At 36.5% G+C, this 13,719-nt stretch overlaps 8 protein-coding genes across 8 annotated transcripts; 5 read left to right on the plus strand and 3 right to left on the minus strand. All coding sequences in view use genetic code 12, as the record gives it.

The window, feature by feature from the left end:
* Window positions 1–1,833: 1,833 nt before the first annotated feature.
* Window positions 1,834–4,248, plus strand: PVL30_004117 (uncharacterized protein; the record flags this gene model as incomplete). Its single annotated transcript, XM_001524377.2, has 1 exon — window positions 1,834–4,248. The coding sequence occupies one exon, from the start codon at window positions 1,834–1,836 to the stop codon at window positions 4,246–4,248; it is 2,415 nt and encodes an 804-aa protein (XP_001524427.2).
* An 879-nt stretch (window positions 4,249–5,127) lies between these two features.
* Window positions 5,128–5,418, plus strand: MIC10 (Mitochondrial inner membrane organizing system component; the record flags this gene model as incomplete). The annotated part of the gene is made up of 1 exon (XM_061119521.1): window positions 5,128–5,418. One exon carries the CDS (start codon window positions 5,128–5,130, stop codon window positions 5,416–5,418), a length of 291 nt encoding a protein of 96 aa, XP_060975504.1.
* A 665-nt stretch (window positions 5,419–6,083) lies between these two features.
* On the plus strand, window positions 6,084–7,151 carry CWC23 (U2-type spliceosomal complex subunit cwc23; the record flags this gene model as incomplete). Its single annotated transcript, XM_001524378.1, has 1 exon — window positions 6,084–7,151. The coding sequence occupies one exon, from the start codon at window positions 6,084–6,086 to the stop codon at window positions 7,149–7,151; it is 1,068 nt and encodes a 355-aa protein (XP_001524428.2).
* A 356-nt stretch (window positions 7,152–7,507) lies between these two features.
* Window positions 7,508–8,629, minus strand: KAE1 (putative tRNA threonylcarbamoyladenosine biosynthesis protein kae1; the record flags this gene model as incomplete). Its single annotated transcript, XM_001524379.2, has 1 exon — window positions 7,508–8,629. The coding sequence occupies one exon, from the start codon at window positions 8,627–8,629 to the stop codon at window positions 7,508–7,510; it is 1,122 nt and encodes a 373-aa protein (XP_001524429.2).
* A 572-nt stretch (window positions 8,630–9,201) lies between these two features.
* On the plus strand, window positions 9,202–9,954 carry PVL30_004121 (uncharacterized protein; the record flags this gene model as incomplete). Its single annotated transcript, XM_001524380.1, has 1 exon — window positions 9,202–9,954. One exon carries the CDS (start codon window positions 9,202–9,204, stop codon window positions 9,952–9,954), a length of 753 nt encoding a protein of 250 aa, XP_001524430.2.
* A 231-nt stretch (window positions 9,955–10,185) lies between these two features.
* Window positions 10,186–10,819, minus strand: RPL30 (60S ribosomal protein L30; the record flags this gene model as incomplete). Its single annotated transcript, XM_061119522.1, has 2 exons — window positions 10,186–10,503; window positions 10,817–10,819. The coding sequence occupies 2 exons, from the start codon at window positions 10,817–10,819 to the stop codon at window positions 10,186–10,188; spliced, it is 321 nt and encodes a 106-aa protein (XP_060975505.1).
* Window positions 10,820–11,750: 931 nt separating this feature from the next.
* Window positions 11,751–12,218, plus strand: RPL24 (60S ribosomal protein L24; the record flags this gene model as incomplete). The annotated part of the gene is made up of 1 exon (XM_001524382.1): window positions 11,751–12,218. The coding sequence occupies one exon, from the start codon at window positions 11,751–11,753 to the stop codon at window positions 12,216–12,218; it is 468 nt and encodes a 155-aa protein (XP_001524432.1).
* Window positions 12,219–12,441: 223 nt separating this feature from the next.
* Window positions 12,442–13,506, minus strand: PVL30_004124 (uncharacterized protein; the record flags this gene model as incomplete). The annotated part of the gene is made up of 1 exon (XM_001524383.2): window positions 12,442–13,506. The coding sequence occupies one exon, from the start codon at window positions 13,504–13,506 to the stop codon at window positions 12,442–12,444; it is 1,065 nt and encodes a 354-aa protein (XP_001524433.2).
* Window positions 13,507–13,719: the final 213 nt, after the last annotated feature.

Here is a 13,719-nt window from a genome sequence, read left to right on the forward strand (position 1 = left end):
AGAAGATTGTTCATACTGTATGTATTTTGCGTATTAATTTCATTATTGTTATTGTTATTATCGTCATTATTATCGTTATAATTATCGTTATAATTATCGTTATTATTATCGATCTTTGATGATTTTCTTTATTTGAGTTCTGGCATTAATATGGACTTTGCACATTAAGAAATTATAGATTTGAACCAAAAAAAAAAAAAAGAAAAGAAAACAGATTATATTAGGTAGTGTCACATACAGGGCATCTACGAGGTGATTAAGCTCGCTACCAACCCATAGGTAGCTCCCTTACTAACCTCTTGTAGAACACCTGAAGGACCGTACCATCTTGTCATCCCGAGTTTATCCGCCTCTGGGCATCAGACTAGCGATCTGCATATACGCTAGCCAATTAGAGAGCCGGTACTTTCCCGAGATAGACATTGTGCTACGTCTTCTGAGGTTGTTGAGAAGAGCTTAAATAGCCACCAAGATCCCAGTTAGATAGACCTCCTCGATATATACTTCTAGAGGACAACTTTAGAGTAGATAGCTTTAGATCAACTAACTCCTAGTATAATAACTTTCTAATGTTATATCTTTAGTTCACACACAAAACTAAGTAATATCACTATTACTGTTCAGACATAAGCATACCGAACACTACTTATCTCTGACAGGTAGTGTTCTTTGGAGAGGAGGGGAGGGAACAGGCATCCTAGAATTTCAGATGTGTGCTGAAAAATGTTTTTTTAAAAAAAAAAATTTCATCGCGTTCACCATGTCAAAAAATGCAATGCTTTGGCTTTGTGAAGTGTAGTTCATGTCAAGCTGAAATGATTGCACAGAACTGACACTTCTTCACAATCATCTCTGGTCTCTTGCAGTTGTGCACAACTACTATTGTTTACATTGATTTCCACAAATCAGCTAGTATATAATACAGTTTTTTTAATCAAACAGGACGCGTCTCAAAAAAAACAAAAATAAAAAAATAAAAAAAAATAAAAAATTGAAACGAAATTCCCGAAAAAGTATTAAACGGTTAAATCCTTTGTGGTGCAGTGATGTGATGTAAGCGCTACCAAATGATATGGTAAATACAGGAAAATGAACAATAGAGACGCGTAAATAAACAAAAAAATTATAAATACAATATTCTTTTTTATCGAGTCAAATTTTACTATAAGGAAACAATAACAACAACAACAACAACAACAACAACAACAAAAATAATAATAAAGGGGGAAGGGAGCGAAAGATGGGATGGAAGGCCACAGTAATAAAAAAATTTCTTTTTTTCAGGCATATACAGGGGCAGGCAGATCAGTAATCACCCGGTAATGCTAATATTATCTTATGAAGGGGGGGGGGGGGAGAACAAAGAAGAGTATCATCAACAATAGGAATAGAAAAAAGTTAGAGAAAAATAGAAATAAAAATAAGAAAAAAAAATATTACAGATAATATACGAAATATAGATCGCAAGTATTTATATATAATATATACACATATATTTTAAATTGTCCGGTACCCGCGAAAGATTTTCTTGTCAACACTTTCTCTAATTATTTTTTTTTCTTTTCACCTTTTACCAGATCCCCAGTATATTTTTACAACCACAAGTTCTAGCAAAGTGTTTGTTTGTTTGCTTGTTTGTTTGTGTGTGTGTGCATTAAATCCATATTGAATCAGGGTTTCATCATTAGTTAACTATAGTCATTCGCTAAACTAAAAGCTATCTACTATCACTTTAATATAATCTTTGAGAAGGAAAGAAAGAAAGAAACAAAAGGAAATATAGAAAAAAAAAAAAGAAAAAAAAAACAAAACTCAATAATCCTTAGCTTTACGATGCCAAATTATCATCATCACCTTAGGGACGAAATATACCCCACACCAACGTTGCCATTGCTTTATGAACGATCGTCCTCAAAATCCTCAGATGCAAGTGAAAGCTCGAGCAGCAGTTCCGACTACTGTGACGAGAGTCCCAATGCTAGCATGTGTCAGAAACCAGTGAGTAATAATGCATTGACGATTGCATTATCCATCGTGTTGCCTTGTATTGCCATATTTTGTGTGCTTGGATTCTTTCTTTACAGAAACTATAGAAAGGACAAAAAAGAAGGATTGGAACATGACCCCGACTTTTATGAGACTGGTGAAGCCACGGCATTACCTGATTACCCTGACTCCAAGGGTGCTTATGGTCATGAAGATCCATTCCATAACAGAAACTCTGTAAGATACCCCATGGATCAGATCAATCAGGACTCAATGCCATTTAACGACGATGGAAGAGGTAAAGGCTACTACAAACAAAACTATCATCACCAACAAGTGCTGAGAGACCCATATTTAGACAGTTTTGTTTTGCCCTATCAGCACCAAACAGGCTCTAAATTATCTCTAGATGATTATGCCAAGAACTTGGGTGATCTGCAAGGCTATAGAACTCCAAATGATTTACAATCGAGAACAAGAACCAACTCAATGACTTTGGACAAGGCTACAGAAGCAGTGGGAGTGGCAGGGGGAACTATTGCTACTGCTACTGCTACTACCACCGCTAATGCAAACACCGCTGGATCTAGTACTGGGGTGGTTGGTGCTCTGTCTTATACACATTCAAGGAAACCATCTTCGCTAATTAGTCCTACAAAGAAAGTCCAGGGTAAGCAATACACAGGTGTGCCAGATGAACATGACCATGAAGAAGTTGCAAGCGCCAACCCTGAGGTTTCTACAGTTATGGAAAGCTCAGATGATAGCGAAATCAACTCTCCACATGACAAAGATGCCTTTGGAATCGAATATGAAAACGAATCGAATATGGCCATCAACAATACCATCCCACAAATAGTAGTACACGACGAAAGTGCAAGTGAGCATGAAAATGAAGATACCCAAGAGTCAAGACCAACTTCGCCATTTGATGACGACGATGATACGGAAAGAAACCCTCAGACTATGGATACCATTGTGACCTCAGTGCCAGAAGATTCTCACAAGACTAATGTTCACCACTCAGAAAAAGAGGATCAAGACGGAGAGTTTAACTTTTCTAATCAGTATGAAGCTCAGAGCAAGGATACCCCAAGTGAATCCATTACAAACTCTAGTGATGGCGATAAGTTGCGAGTGGCTGAGAAACCTATTAGTAAATCTCCAAGAATTTCTGCATTCAATTTGCTAAAGAATGATAGCGATGACGAAGGCGAAGCAGAAGACGACGAAGAAATGGACGCCTTGTCGCCACAACAACAAGAGGAATTAAGAAGAATGAAGTCGGTCTATAAGGTGTATTTTGATCGGGAAGTAGTTAGTGGTGATCACTCGAATTTCGAAGCTGAGGAGGACCAATCATTACCGGTTGATAATGTGAATAGTCATATGCAAGTTGATACGAGTTATGGAAACAGGTATAGTACAGGATCATCCGTTTACGTTGACCCAGAACAACTAGAGCCATCTGACGAACAACAACAACAACAACAACAACAGCAGCAGCAGCAGCAGCAATATCAACAACAACAACAACATTACTACGACCAATTCAACCAACAATACCAACAACAGTTTGGCTCACCAGTGGACCCTCAATTATATCGCCAAATCCAACAACAGCAATATCATTACTATCAACAACAGCAAATGCAAATGCAGCAACGACGCCAACAGCAACAGCCACAACGTCCTTTACCTCCATTACAACAATTGCGTCATCCGTCTGATTTGAGGAAATCCACCATTCAAACATTTACTGATTTCAAGCCCCGTCATAAGAATCAGAATGTGACGTCGCCACCCATGGGTAAGCAACCATTTGTTCCTATTGAAAGTGATGGTGTGTGGACATCACCCATCAGCTCTCCAGCAATGCAATCCCAAGCATCATTCCAATCTCAACAACAACAACAACAACAACTAAGTCAAAATGGACAACAGGATTATTTTTCTCAGCAAAATTACGCGCCACAACAACAAATGCATCATCATCCACAACAACAACAACAACAACAGCAGCAGCAACCTCATGTCAAAGCAGTACCATCAGCAACTCAATTGTCCAGATCTTCTGTTGTTATGTTGAATCCTGTCACCGAGATTACCAAATCGAGAAAATTCAAACCTGCTGGCTCATATCCTTCAAATGCTAACCTCCATGCTCAATTCGGTCATGGCGACTTGAATGGACCCGAAAATGACTTGTTACCAGGAAATAGAAAGAGTGATGTTAGAAGAATGATGAACTCTAATTTCTAGACGCGAGAGATGTTTTGACTTGCATAGAGGGAAAGACAAAAGTAGGTGAAACGAGGAAGAGGAAGCAGGATACGCTTGCATGATACATATGAATTATAGTGAGACTGACCTCACTTTAGAAATATATATATATATATACATATATATTTATAGTTATATTTATCTTAATAATAGACGCTTTAGACTTGAATTGGTGTAGTAAATTACATGTTGTATATCTTTCGCAGCCGCAAGTGTAGTTTTTTAGTTTCCTTGTCTTTGCAGCATTGTACATACATATATATATATATATATATAATACCAAATTTGTACATAAATATGGAGCGCCTCACACGACAATACAAATTCTATTCTTTTTCTTTTTGAGCCAACCAAATTTGTGTATATTTTGTAATTGCAATCTATTCGGGAAGCGCGCGCTACCATATTTAGTTATTTGTGGAAAACATCAGTGAAGCAACTTTGATTGAGACTGCCACCGAGTGCGCAGTACAGGATTCGGTTAGGCTAGGAAAGTTATGAGGTGAAAAAAAAAAACCGACACTACCAATTCAGTTGGAAAATACCTCAACGAGAAAGGAACAAACTGTTGACAGAAACAATTAGAGACAAAGAGTGAGAGGAAAGTGAGAGAATATTCAAGATCAAATCAATTGCAAAATTACTTTACACACCAACAGTCAACAGTCAGAATCTTAAACTTTGACCTTGAAATCTATTACAAAAACATTGCTGCATTAGTCACATATATAACGTACTCGTGTTTTCCTTTGTTTTTTATTTTTATTTCTACTTATTTTCATCTATAACCTAGCTGGATCTTTACAAGTATATTTCATACGTTTCATCACAACACTATCTATTCATACACACTCAAAAATGTCATCCGAATCAGCACAACAACAAACAATCACAACACAACAGCAGATCATTCCTACTGCTTCCCAAAACCTTCTTAATGATAAATGGGATATTGTGTTGTCCAACGCATTGATCAAGACCGGTTTGGGATTTGGTGGAGGTGTATTGGCATCGATATTATTTTTTAAAAGAAGACAGTTCCCAGTATGGCTCGGAATTGGTTTCGGTTTAGGTAGAGGCTACTCTGAAGGTGATGCTATCTTCAGAAGTGCTGCATCTGCGCATGGATTGAGAACTGTGAAGAAATAAATCTAGAGATGGTCGTTAGACTTGATGATTGACATCGAAGCAAGCTTGTTCATTATATATTGTTTGGATGTGATCTTTTTTTTAAAAAAAAAAGTTGATCAAAGAAGAAGAGAAAGACTTTGTCTGTACTTTGTTGGTTAGTTGCTAGTCGATAATAACAAGCAAATCCTTGTACATTAAATGCTACATTTGGGAAATATTCTTTCTTTAGCTTTCTTTGTATACAAAAAATATAAAATTAAAAAATTGGACCCATAGTTTTTCTTATCATTTTGATCAATATATTATAGATTTCCAAAGTTGGTTTTCTTCCTATTTGTTTTTTCGATTTGTTCTCTTTCTTTAAAAAAAAAAATACAAAAAGAAAATAAAATTGAACACTGAATAAAAGTATAAGATGTCGTGGAAAGGTCAGTGTTATGTGAATATCCTTTTGATCTGCTTCCTCTTAAAAATAATTAAGAAAAAACTGCTAGAATTGGTGTTTAAAAAGAAGAATACTTCCTTTTAATGCTCTGAACCTGCAAATGAAACCAGGAACAAAGGAATAGAAATGATTTCGTGATTTCTATACACTGCGCGCAGATAAAGTCTTTTTAAAATACAACTGCAACCAAAATTGATTTCATGATGTATACTGTTTCTTCTTCACATGTATATAAAAAATGGACTCTTTAGTAAGGAAGATCATCAAGGACAATGTGAATCTTTATGGAGTGTTGGGAGTAGATAAATCTGCATCTTTACAGGAAATTCGTCGAGCCTATCGGAAACAAGCATTGATACATCATCCTGATAAGCAAACTTCTCGGAATAAAACTACCACATCGTTGCAGTCCTCGTCATTATCATCATCTTATTCTTCTTCTTCTCCTTCATTGCTGTCATCTTCATCGAATGCACTAGATAATTCACAATTTGACCTTATTCTCACAAGTTTTCAGATTCTTTCTGATGAGCTGCTACGACAACAGTATGATACTTTGATAGATGCAAGGGCCCAGCGAGGACAGCGTCAAAGAAATGTCAACGATTTGATTTCAAAGTTTCAGAATGATCTACTAAATGCCGAAAAAGGATTGGGAAAGAAACGATATACAAATATCGAACTATTACGACAAGATGGACTCAAGCGTATGCGATTACACGAGGAAAAGATATTGAATAATTCTAACAAACAACATAAAGCTACTACAGCTACTGAAAATAGGCTTTCATCGCCATCGCCATCACCATCAACATCACTATCACCATCATCAACAGCAACAACAACAACAAAATCAACTACAACTATTGATGATTTTCCATTACCAAGTATGCTTCAATTTCCGCCACCCATGGAACAAAGGTTTTGTGCTATACTAAAGTATAAAAACAAAGAAGGAGTTAATATGGATGAATCAGTTCTTGGCGAGATTATGGAAATTTTTGGTCCTATAAAGAAGGTGACTTTACTCACAAGCGATGACAGATATGCATATGCAACCATCGAATACATTAACTCCTCAAGTTTCCATAAGGCACTTAAATATGATTACTCAACATCTCTGGCATGGGATGGTACTAGAGTAAAGAAATTAGCAAGTCTTTTGAGATCATTAGTCAAGAGCAACGACAATTTACGCGAAGAAGGGACAACTGAAAAGTCCTGGACTAACAGTACCATAGTGAACAAAGTACTAGAAAATTATGTTGGATCCGTATCTGACAATACCGCGTCGTCAACGGCATGATGCAAAAAACACACCAATGCACATTATTTTCACAGTAGTATTGCCTTTTAAAAATCCTAATCGATTTACGATCACAATTAAACTGGTTGAAACTTATAATTTCAACCAGAGGATCGATGGGGAACTTTTCTTTTCTTTTTTGTTTGCTTTTTTTCTTGTTCATGCCGAAAACAAAAAAAACGAAAAAAAAAATAGATACGAAGAAAAAGAAAAGCAATTATGCACAAATGGTATATTCGAAATTAAACGTTAATCAATTTAATGTGTTCAAGTTACTTTTCATTCATCATTTTTTGATTTTTTTTTTTAATTGTTTCTTTTCTTTTATATTTTTTTTTTATTTGTGATTATAATTATTAATCATCGCGCCAATTGACAAAGACTTCATCAGTTCTGAATCGCTGAGTACATACGGTGTTTTTCAACTCGTTGGTTTGTCCCATTCTGTATTGTAATAGTCCCGCATGTGCAATCATAATCCCGTTATCAATACAGAACCGTTCATCTGTGGCGTATATTTGTCCATTCTTTCTATCCTGAATCATCAACTTCATCATCTCCTGAAGCCTCTCATTCGAACCGACACCACCAACAATCAAAACCTGGTTACTATCAACATGGGCCAAGGCCCTTTCTGTAATTTCCACTAACATACTGAATAAAATCTCCTGCAATGAGAAACACAAATCCTCTGCCGTGATTTGCTCTCCTGTCTCTTCGTCTACAAGGTTGCGTTTTTGTTTTTCGCTGAACAAATCCTTTGCAATGCCATCAATATATGCCAAGATTCCCAGCATTGACATATCCATACCCTTGATCGTGTATGGCAAGCTAACTAAGTGCTTCCCACGTTTCGCCATCTGCTCGATATTGTACCCTGGTGCTGGTTCATTGGGGATTTTTAATGTTCTAGCAAATCGATCTAAACAATTACCAATCGCAATGTCCAATGTTTCACCAAATATACGATACCTTTGCTTTGAATAGGCAATCACTTGGGTGTTTCCACCACTGACGTATAAAACCACTGGATTATCTGCTCCAGTAATTTCTCGTCCCATCTCAATATGTCCAACACAATGATTAACTCCAACTAGCGGCACATCCCATAATTGCGCCAATGTTCGAGCAGCAATAACTACACTTTGCAAAGGCGCACCCATTCCCGGCCCTTGTGTGAAACAAATACAATCAATTTGGGAACCTGCGATTCGTGCAGTTGCAAGTGCTTTCTTTATAACACGAACAACCCAATTTCGATGGTGCCGGGCAGTGTCCCTTGGTAGAAAACCCTCGCCTGGTGGAGTGATGTAAGTATCTCGGATATTGGATAAAACTTCAGCGCGGTTCAGAGAAGTGAGTTGACCGCGAGGATGTCTGATGACACCCACTCCAAGTTTATTGGCCGAGCCTTCGAGACCAAGTGCAATGTAACTATCCTTCCCTGGTTTCAAATGCTTATCAAGATCAACTACCATTGGATCGATTCTTATTATTATTGTTAATATTATTATCTTTCTATCGAGATATAGCACTAATGAAGAAAATTTTATCCTCCGTTTCAAGTCCAAAGAGAAATTGCAAGTGAAAATGGAACTGGACACAGAAGTTGACCTGAAAAGGAAGGTGGTTATAATTCCAACAAAAATTGTGTAGCCTGTATAATGACTATAGTGATTATAGAAATAAAGGTGGTCAATAGTACGATTAGGTATCTTCCCTTTGATATGTTTCGCATTCGATGTAATAAGATCGATCAAAATAAAGTAAAAATAAAAAAATAAAAAAACGCAAAAAAAAAAAAGAAATAAGAAAATTTCCCAGTTTGTCCAAATGCGGCTTTACTCCCTCTTATGTAAACAAAACATCCATTTCATCATTAAAACCATTAGATTAACAACAACAATTAATGGTATCAACCTACACATAACGCGTTATAAAAAAAACCCAAAACCAAAACCAAAACCAAGAACATAAAAACAACAAAGTAACAAATTAACAAAGAAATAACAAAGAAAAGAGTTTAGTACTCACAGACTTCCATTCCACCATGTCATTACTTGAGCAACTTAATCGAATAGAGACTTCCATTAGTAATATTCAATCTTATGAATTTTCCAAGCCTGGGATATTTACGAATGCGATTGTTAATAGACCACCAATAACTACACTTCTTAAAGATCCTAGTACAGACGAAAGAAACTTGTATACTGTAACTACTCCCAAGATTGGCAATCAGCTACCAAACGAAGTGGAGATTGAACGGGTGGATGGTAGGAAAAGGTATATTGAGCATGATGCAATTGAAGACTCATTTTTATATGATGCGAGTACAGCCTCAGCATCACAGTTCGAAGATTATGATCTCCCGGTTGCTCGAATACCAACTCTATTACCGCCAAATTCTGAAACACAATCTAAGCTATTGCTTGATCTTGATCAACAACTGAACAGCAAGAGTTGTGCAGAAAAAGTTGAGCAATTACTTTCTGTTGCAAATAAGTATCCCAACTTGATTGAGAACGCGCGAGAAACAAGAAACAAGTTAGTGTTGTATTTGAGAAATGTGAATGAGTTAGAAAACGAGATTGCAGTGTTGGAGAACGAGATTGATGAGTGCAAGGTTCGGCTAAGAAATGAACACAATGTCGCTACGAGTCCTGTGAAGCAGAGGTTTATTCGAGAACAAATACTACAGCCACGAGTTTCTGAGCAAGTTGTTGATATCGAAGAGTTAATAGCAAAGGAGGAAGAAGAAATTCAACTGCTAGAACAAGAGGTAAATGATAAATTAAAGCACTGAAATTTCGTATAGGCAAAGAGTATCTTAATAAAAAATTAAATTACACCATTCTCTAAGTTTCTACAATGTTAAACTGGTTTATTTCACCGCAAAATAAATTTTAGATGCATTGAAACAGCGTTAAATTACATAATCAATAAACTAAAGTCTAAATCAAGGAGAAAAAGAAAAAAAAACAACTTTGAGAAACAAAGATATTAGCCTATCTAATTTATTATTGTTTCAAATGCTTTAGACTGAGGTAAGAATATCAGAGTCACCAGCATCCAAGATAGACAAGGTACCAACTCTGAACAATTTACCACAAACGGTACCCAATTCATTGTTACCACCTTGGAAGTAGTAGACTGGGGTCTTGGACAACATAGCGTAGTATTCCAATTCAGACTTTCTCAAAACTGGGGTGTTAGCAGCAATAACAACCAACTTAGCTTTACCGTTTCTCAATGACTTGACAACGGATTTGTAACCCAAGGTGTATTTACCTGACTTGATGGTCAAGGCCAATTTAGAGTTGATGTTCTCTTGGTTCTTTGCGGATTTTGGGGCCTGTAAAACAGAAATACTTGTTAGTACAAAATTCAACTCGACTTGAGGCTTAGACAAATATCTCAACACGGACTTCCCAAAGAAAAAGAATAACTTTTTTCCGTTCGGTTCACATACACTCGAGTCACCTATGACCAACGCTTTCTTATTAACGGAATAAAAAAGGAAAATACAAAAGCGCAGGCATAGTAGTCTATATGTATTGGAAGATGGTTTCGACGTCGCCAACACTAATTAAAGTTTGATACGACAACCAATGTTGAGTTCATTCATTCATTCGTTCATTCATTCATGAATCTAAAGTTATACGGACCATCTCTGTGTTTGTTCTTGTTTGTTATATCAAAGTTACACTCCGGTCTTGATGTGGTTAAATTATTAAAAAAAAAAAAAAGGAAATAAGGAAAGAATCTCAAGTCCAAATTTTACACTGCGATGCTCGAAAAACCTGTGCTTCAATTTTTCATTTTTTGAGTTGGTGGAACCATACTTTGGCAAGTGCGAGGGTTCATTTATAGAGGGCTTGAGCCCTATGGAGCACGTGATAGTTTACTTTTATCTGGTTTTTGTGTGCGTTTTTTTGCTTGTTTTTTTCTTGCTTTTCCTCTCTCTCTCTCTCTCTTTCTCTCTTGAAAACTGTACTCCATCTAAACTATCATACACAGAGTCTCACGCTCACGCACCCATAGTCTCACTCGCACTCTCGCTCGCATTTGCTCACTGGGTAGTAGAGTAAGGAAAAAATCATAGATTAGTGAAAATTAACCATCAGAAACAAGTGATAGTTTCTTGAGTCAATTAACCAAATAATAGGTATGTGAAGCAGACCCTAACATGATTCACAGATGATCTATCAATCATAGTTGAGACGGAGCTATTGCAACTATCTGAGGATTTTTCAAAAAGAAAAAAAAAAGAAGAGACTACGAAATGAGACAAGGGAAGAAATTTTTCAACGAATGTTGATTATGGGAAAGCATATCCAGTTTACCAATATCCAAAGGAAACATAACATCAAGATATGAATCCCATGTTACAAGAAATTAAGGTCATTCCAAGCATCTATGATTTAGATATAAATATTTATCAGGAAGAGTGGTTTTGAAGGAAACAGTTTTTGAGGCAAATCAAAAATGACAATAGCTTTAGAAACGACTTTGGTTGATGGTAGATAGTTATGTGACAAGAGGTAATTACTTTTTACCGTATTCGATACTAACAACTAACCTCGTATTTTTTTTAGAAAAATGAAGATCGAAGTTGATTCATTCTCAGGTTCTAAGATCTACCCAGGTAGAGGAACTTTGTTCGTCAGAGGAGACTCCAAAATTTTCAGATTCCAATCATCAAAGTCTGCTTCCCTTTTCCAACAAAGAAAAAACCCAAGAAGAATTTCATGGACCGTTTTGTACAGAAGACACCACAAAAAGGGTATTTCAGAAGAAACTTCTAAGAAGAGAACCAGAAAGACCGTTAAGCACCAAAGAGCTATTGTCGGTGCTTCATTGGAATTGATCAAAGAAAGAAGAAGCCAAAAGCCATCTGACAGAAAGGCTGCTAGAGAATCAAAGTTGGCCAAGGACAAGGAAGCTAAGAAGGCTGCTAAGGCTGCTAGAAAAGCTGAAAAGGCCAAGGCTGCTGCTTCAGGTGCTTCAGTTGTTTCCAAGCAAGGTGCCAAGGGTTCATTCCAAAAAGTCAAGGCTACCTCCCGTTAAGTAGTTTAGCTTTCTGTACTTTTTAATAACTAACACCATTTTACATTTGAATGCCTTTGTAATTTTTACACCTAGTTCTTTTGTTACTGTTGAAAATGAATTTTTTATTTTATTTTATTTTTTTTTTGCTTTCAATCAAATGTATTGAAGTAACTTTGAATCGCCATTTGCGGCTGTCTATATATATATATATATATTTGTAATCACTGACATTAAACAATGTTTAGCACAGAATACAGTACTCGCCAAAAGTGAATGATTCTTTCTTTTCGGCAAAGCTCAAAATTGTTTTGGTTTCATTGTCCCCTGCTCTATAGCCAAAATGGAAGGACTCTGTCGAGTGTCCGTATATCAATGAAATTTTCTTTACATGTTCACAGCCACCATTGTTATTGACAATATTGACTATTGGCTCAATAATTACAATAAAGCCAATATAGAGCTCTGAATCCAAAGCGAATAATTCTTTTGACAAATTTGGCCCCCACTCTAATTCTCCAAATCGTGTACTAAATTTTTCGACTAGAAACGAGGCTAAATTATATCGTATTATTTGTTCTCCGTTTCCTGAACACATGCAACTAATTTTTAACCCATTGGTCTCTTTATGACTTATTGCTGCATTGATAACTCCAGCACATCCGATACGCCCTGGTAATTTGAAAAAATTACCTCCCGAAGAAGTCACCATTACAAAACCATGCTCTTTGATTTGAGTCAACCCTACTGTATCAGAAATTTCCTCTTTTGCTGTTGTAGAAATGCCATCAGTATTGTATATTTCATATATCCTTTGTGCCTTTGCACTTATGAGATCCTCGTCCTTATCTTCGTTGATTTTCATATAGCTCTTCAAACTTGTACAGTTCAAAGATATAGGCATTGTCAAGTATGGAGTTTCCGCATATTGTTGTTCAAGCTCGCCAAATATGCGTACCATTTCTCTTGTCGGCTCACGGCATTTCAAACCTGTAATGGATCCTATTCGAACTGCCTTGGTTTCGGGTTGAGTAGGTTTAGTACCATTCTGTGGAAGCCTACAATTGTTAGCCCAAGAAGCATGAAATGATGATGCAGAATCAATGAAACTTGCATCAATCTCGACTTTTCCTACTTTGTTGAGACTTGAACCATACCCTGTGTTTGTAAGATTGGATACCTCTACCTCACTGGCGGCATCAAGAATGTTGTTATGTGAAAGTGCTTTCCGAAGCAAATTGGAATATTTTTTGTTGGAGGTCACTGCATGATTCCCGGCCCCTATATGTATAACCAATAAATCTTTCATTCGAATGAGCGGAAGAAAGAAAAGACAAAAAAAAGATATATTGAAAAAATTCTGTCTTTAAGTACAATTGGCGATTTGTGAGGTCATTGAGCATGTGGTTTCTCCTTAATATAACCAGTTTGAATAAGAATCTCAGATTTGACTCTATTTACAACTAGTTCTCAAGTGTGGAACAGATTCAAACAAGTGGACTACAATAATATTCACAAAGCC

This window comes from Lodderomyces elongisporus, chromosome 5 (genome assembly GCF_030384665.1).
Source record: "Lodderomyces elongisporus chromosome 5, complete sequence".
NCBI lineage: Eukaryota > Fungi > Ascomycota > Pichiomycetes > Serinales > Debaryomycetaceae > Lodderomyces > Lodderomyces elongisporus.